We start from the raw sequence: 6711 nt of genomic DNA on the forward strand, positions 1-6711 counted from the left end.
AGCATACCTTGGGGTCAACGTTCCCTTGTACATTTCTCATCTGCTACGTTACAGCTGCATTCCCTGCCCATCCGTCCTGGCCCCGGGTGGTTCTTCTGAGCACAATCTGGTAATTTCATGCAAGAGTAAAATTTTTCTCCATAATTATACAGAATTAATCATCTCTGGTGAAAAAGAAAGCTGGCTTACAGAGTTCTTCTCTTTGAAAAACATGACTGTGAGCCTAGAAAATAAGGCTGCTATTTGATCGTCATTCCCTTTCCTTCTCTCTGCTTCTCCCTGCAGATAACTCAGCCCCTGTGGGGTGCAGCCGCCATGCACACAGCACGCTGATGATGGACAAAAGGGAAAGCAGATCCTGGACCCTGGCTTTCCTGGACCATGGATGGAGGACAGCCGGTCCCTTCACCCCTGGTGCCCCTTGGGAACGTGTCATCAGATTCTAGCATGTCTCTGGAGCAGAAAACGACATTTGCTTTTGTTATTTTGTTGTTTATTTTCTTGGGCATCCTTATCGTCAGGTGCTTCCGGATTCTGCTGGACCCGTATCGGAGCATGCCCACCTCGACCTGGGCTGACGGGCTGGAAGGCCTGGAGAAAGGGCAGTTCGACCACGCCCTCGCCTAGCAGGGATGGGCGCGTCTCCTCCTGAGGCAAAGGCTCCTTGCCCTGATGAAATTTTACCAATATCTGGGCCTGGGACCACAATTCACTATTCTGTAAACACACAGTTGGGTTACAGACATTCGAGGATGTTAGAAATGGAGGTTTATATTACTGACCAAAAATAAGAAGGTTTAAATTTCTATGTTTGCTCAATGAATGAATATTGTCGAACATGTGTGATTGTGAAATCAAGAGCATCAATACTTACGGAGACTTTGGCACAAAACAAAGCACTACCCTATTGACCAGAGAATAGAAGGCTAGAAAGGATCTGATATGACTCTGGTGACACGGCCCAGAAGAGATTTCCTCGCTCCAGTCACGCCCTCAGTTGGCATTATTTCCTGGGCGTCGGGGTCCTGAGCCGAGGGAGGAAGATTGTGCTAAATGGACCCAAAGCGGGTCCTTGTTTCTCCTGAAGCAGGGAGCAGTGGGAGAGCTTCGAAGCCGTGGTTCTGTCCTTGGTAAATATGAGTGAGATGATGTTTTACTTTTCAAATAAATCTAAATACAAAGGCTACAGAGTTTTGAAAACTACTCAGCAGGCCAAGTATATTCTATGTATTCATATTATTAATAATATGTGTAGAAGTAGCTATGCATAACCTGAATTTACTTTCTTTACACAAATGATTGAAATATAATAATAGGTTGCAAGTGCAGCTTCAAGATTTTTTTTAATAAAAAGTGAATTGTTTTAGAAGAGAAGACTTTAACAGTCAAAAGAGAGGAATATGTGTTTATGACTATATATTGTCACCAAATAAAACTTTTCAAGAAACAGAAGTGTCTCCTCTTTTATTTCACCAGGACTAATGCACTGAGCGTTTTGTGCGGTATTGGATACTGAGGCTTCACATTTTTCCAAGGCAGGGAGAAAAAAAGAGCAAAGAGCATGAAAGGTCATCCCTCTGCCATTTCAGGAAGGCTCCTACAAATTGTCCTGTACAGATAAATCTATTCTAAGCCCTCTTCAAGTCCACCAAAAAGGGACATGTTAACAACTCTATTCCAACTTTTACTGGTAGGAAAAGTTTGTATCTAAACCAAACCCCTTAGGCTGTATTTACAATCTATGTCTTCTAATTTTCTCCTCAGCTAGTCAGCATCTTTTCTAATTAAAAAAAATAAAATAAAAGTTGACTACACCCAAAAAGGCAGCCCTTAGTAAAATTGCTTTCTAACCTTCTATTTTTTTTCATTCTTTGGTGTCCTGCTGCCTGGATTCCCACTCCTCCCCATATGCACCCTTGATTCTTTTCTTTCTTGTTTACCTTAATTAAAGCTTTATTGAAACATGATTTACATACCATGAAATTTACCATTTTAAAGAGCACAATTCAGTGATTTTTAGTATATTCACAGAATTGTACTACCATCTCGTCACTATCAAATTCCAGAACCCTATACCCACTAAGTCACTTCCCATCCCTCTTCCCTCAGTCCTTGGCAATCACTAATCTACGTTCTATCTCTATGAATTTGCCAATTCTGGACATTTTATATAAATGAAATCATACAACATGTGCCTTTTATTTCTGGCTTCTTTCACTTAGTGTGCATACAAGCTCCATCCATGTTGTAGCATGATCAGTACTTTATTCCATTGTATGACCAAACAATATTCCACTGTTTGGATATCTCACATGTTATTTATCCACTGGCTATCTTGGGCAATGCTGCTGTGAACATTTGTGCACAAGTTTTTGTATGGACATGTGTTTTCAATTCTCTTGGGTATATACCCAGGAGTGGATTTGCTGGTTCATATGGTAACTCTTATGTTTAACTTTTTGAGGAACCATGAGACTATTTCCCAATGCAGCTGCATCATTTTACATTCCGACCAGCAATGTATGAGAGTTTGGATTCTTTTCTTAACTTTCTCTAGCTACTTAAATGTCTTCTTTAGCTGTAGAATTTTTAACTGAACACACCATTCTAAGAATGCTTTGGATTAAAAAGAGGGAGCCACTTCGTGATTTCTACCTGCTACAAGTTTATGCCTTCAAATATTCTTTGCTTCTAGATATAAAGTAAAACATTGTTACTAATGGATCATCCTGATCTATTAAGTCACCTGAGTATTTTTCCTGTCTTACTAATACCTACTTCTTTAATCCATTAATTGTAAGGTTTTCTTTTCCCTTCAAATATACTATATCATGTGTGTCTTTATTAAATATTTTCTTATTTTTTTGAGAGTCTATTCAAAACCACTCAAGTATTTATAAAGCCCCTGCTTTGAGTCTGGAATTGCCAGCACTGAGAATTCTTGCTCTTGAATACTTTTCTACCTTGTTGGAGAAAGAATAAACAAAAAAAAGCATGTGACTGCATCATTGTTCAAATGACCGATATGGACCTATGGTTCCCACACCATCAGAATTAGCTGGCGAGCTTCATGTGTAAATGAATTTTTGTCATAAATGTTGTGTATGATCATGGCAAAATGGATCAAACAATGTGGAAAAATATAAACAGCAATAGTCAAAATTCTACCACCTTAGGTCAACCTTAGGTCAAACTAACTCCTCAGTTTCTCCTGGGGAGCGTGTTGAAACGGACAGTATCACAGCCTTCAACCCTAGGGGCTGATCTGTGCAGTTGGGCTAGAGAGCACATACTCCAGGAGACACAGCATGGAGAGGGTGAATATGGGCCCAAACCGTGAAGGACATGTCCCAGGGGACAATGGCTGGAGTGTGACTGTGCATGTCTAAGTGCTGGTATAAAGCTTTATGTAATGTAAGCTTTTATTATAAAATAAATTAGATGTCGACCTAAGAGGATGGAGGTTTGCAGATACGTGCAAAGGAAAGGAGGACAGAAAGCCACAGAATAGGGCGCAGGGGTGCGGGCACGGGTTCTGCTTAGGGGCAGCCTGGCTGGAGAACACAGCTGGAGCGGGACACTGGAGGTCCTCAGCAGAAGACTCGCGTGGGGGATCACTGTAGACCCATGAGAAAGAAAATGGTGTGAGGAGGCCGCGCCAGTCCAGCTTCTGTGGTCTTCTCAGGCCAACGCTGGGAGCAGCTTCGCCCAGCACGCCCCGAGCGGGCGTCGCCCAAAGCGCTGCCTCCCTCCTCCCTGTGTCCCCCACTCTATTTTTGTTCCTCCTTCTCAGATTACTGCTCCTGTTCAACCGCCCTCCCTGGGGCTCCCCCCCTTGTCCAGAGCAAGAGTGCCCTAACAAGCGATAGAAAGCTCTGGGCTCCTCACAGTAAACTGATCCCCTGGCGAGAGGGCTGGCTCTCTGTTTTAATTGCTCTCGGCTCCTGGGGTGAATAGCAGGCTCTCCAAAAGGGCACAGAAGTCCTCTCTGTCCTGGCTTTCTGCTACAGGAGCTACAGTGCAGCACTTTGCCTATCTCAGAAGATATTTATAACGAGTGCAGCTGGCCTTTACCGTGTATATCTGCATCCCAGGATGGGAAAAAAAAAGACTTTCTCAAGGTCATTCTCTAGAATAGAAAGATGTGGCAGCCTCATTCCTAGTCCGAGCTCTGAATCACAGCCCCACAGTTTATACCCCCAAGGGACCTCAGGTTCTAGATCAACATCTCTCTCTCCAAGAGACATTTAAAAAATATCTTGAATACTGGATAGAGCATGTTTAGCATGGGGGGTGAAGAAGACTCACTCGACTCCTGCTGGTAAGTTAGTAAACATTCCAAGACAGACAGCTCCTTTGCTATTTTTAAGGGTTAAGGCTGAGGCAAAACAAACAACAGTGTTAGCAGGCAAAAGCTAGATAGAGCAGACATTTATTTACACAGAAAGCTATGTATTCAAGTTCTTTTTTATTGGATTCATTGTACAAAGTTTTACTGAAATGCTGAAGTTTCAAATTATAAGGACATTGATACATTTGGTGTGATGAGAAATTTCACTTGTTCACTATAAATTAGTTTTTTAAAAAATCTTGTAATTTCAAAATGTCAACTTTTAGAGTTGACATGTAAAACATATTGAAACAATTATTTTCAATAAACATTCTAAGCTCAAAAGCTTAGAAAAAACATATTGAAATAATTATTTTCAATGAACATTCTAAGCTCAAAAGCACTGAATAAAATCTGAGATGTGATTTATGAGATATAAGATGTGTGAATTATGTAAGATGGATGTTTCATTTATTGATTAATCAAAAAGCTGTAGAGTAAAGCCATGATCTCCAGAAAAATTACCCAAATCTCTACATGTGCATATGCAATACTGGATCAAACTGGCCCATGTGAGAAAATATTATTCCCTTGTTTTGAGACAGAACAGAAGAACCCTCTAAGCTTTGTTTGTATCTCTTATTTCTAAACAAGATACATGGATTATTTCCAGACAGCTGTCTACTCTGCAAAGGCTGCCCCGCCATCCTGCAGCGTGCTGGCCAGATGAGCCAGAGCCCACACGTTAGCCAGCCTGTGGTCTTTTCCAAGTTCATTTTTTTAAGAATAGGGTTACCTGCTCTATTTGGTAGAAAAGAAATTTCTCTCCAGTTTCTGGCTAAGAACTATACTCGTGTCTTGTCCCAAAGCACCACAAGATCCTCTTAGACTCCTCCGTCCCGCAGCCTTTCCCAGCATCCTGACCGATGCTTCTGTACTCCTTTGCTTTAGAGTGAGAGAGATTCCTTTCAGCCATCTTTCAAAAGAGGTCTCCACCATTATTCTCATCAACCCTATTAGCAGCACCAAGCTTCTGCCAGCTTTTAAGAAAGTAGTGGCTCTTCCTGGGTTCTTTGGAGTTTGAAAAGCTGGAAAGAAACATTGCTGCCATCTGTTTCCACCCCTCGTTTTACACAGAAAGAAACAGAGAAGCGAAGAGGTCATAAGGCTTGGCCACAGCCGCCTCTCCACCGCGGGCACAGCTAGATCATCTTGCATGCGTGGTGTGCAGATGAATTCCAACAGAATGACCAGTTAATAAACCCATGCGTAAAAATATCCATTTGCCAATTGACATGAAAGTTATAATGATCAAAAATAGTCTCTTTTTGCAGGGAGGGGTGCAGACAGGTTTTGTTTGTAACAAAACAAAACAAAACAAAAGCCCTATGGATGATATATCATCTTTGAAAATATTCTGACACTTCAGTTTAAGTGTCTTGGTAACAGGAAGTATTTTCTATTAGATTGTAGAGAATTCCTTAGCAAAGATTCTGTTTCTTAAAACTCAATATAATCAATCTAGGATAAGGCTTCAAAGTTTCTTTATTTCCAAACAGATTTTGAGCTGTTTTCCTTAGCTGAAGAGGCGCGACAAGGGAGATTGCTACATTGAGTGCATGAAGGCTGCCCTGTCTGGTTTATCAAAGACATGTCTGGATCCTCGTGGGACATAGATAGAACTTCAGAAAATGTACAGTAAAGTATTTCAAGTTTGAGAGTACAATTTATTCTTTTCTGCTCTGCTTTTTTCCCTAGTTATTTAAATTTTTTCACTGACTCTATTTTCTGATAATCAGAGTGTTGGAAGACACTGAATGGACCATTCAATTCAGTACTTCTCTTGTATATGAATATTTTTCTCAATAGTCAACAACAAATGGCTGCACGTCTAACTTCTTAAAGTGTCCATCCCATTTGGAACTTGTTTTGTTTTTCATAAAATATATCTCCATATTTGCCAGAAATTTGTCATTCTGTAATCTTCACCACTTGAACTTTGTTTTATCTTCTGGAGTGACAGAAATTTCTAATTCTTGTTAACATGACAACTCACAAGATGCATTTTATTGTTGAAAGCCAATTCTCTGTGGGTCTCTCCTATATTTCACATGTCTTTCCAGCAGGTGCCCTGACAACATTTTGTTTTCTTAAAAGATGCTTGTTTAGAGATAGTAATCTTCCTTGCCCTAGGAAAATGGCTGGGCAGGTTTGCTTGCAGCGCATAATAAAAGACTACGATTTCCTAAGGTCAGAGTTCCCCTCCGGTAATGCAATCCACTATGTGTGCAGGATTTTCGTGTGTGTTGCCCTATGGAAATTGGGTCTTAAGGAACTGGCACAAGATTGCTGAAAATAATAAACTGTCCTTTGTCTCTGAC

At 40.8% G+C, this 6711-nt stretch overlaps 1 protein-coding gene across 1 annotated transcript; it reads left to right on the forward strand.

Annotated features, from left to right (window-relative positions):
• Nucleotides 1–309: 309 nt before the first annotated feature.
• Nucleotides 310–955, forward strand: CTXN3 (cortexin 3). Its single transcript, XM_012740350.2, has one exon. The coding sequence runs from the start codon at nucleotides 382–384 to the stop codon at nucleotides 625–627; it is 246 nt and encodes an 81-aa protein (XP_012595804.1). The 5' UTR covers nucleotides 310–381; the 3' UTR covers nucleotides 628–955.
• The last annotated feature ends 5756 nt before the right edge of the window (nucleotides 956–6711 follow it).

This window comes from Microcebus murinus, chromosome 11 (genome assembly GCF_040939455.1).
Source record: "Microcebus murinus isolate Inina chromosome 11, M.murinus_Inina_mat1.0, whole genome shotgun sequence".
Taxonomy (NCBI): domain Eukaryota; kingdom Metazoa; phylum Chordata; class Mammalia; order Primates; family Cheirogaleidae; genus Microcebus; species Microcebus murinus.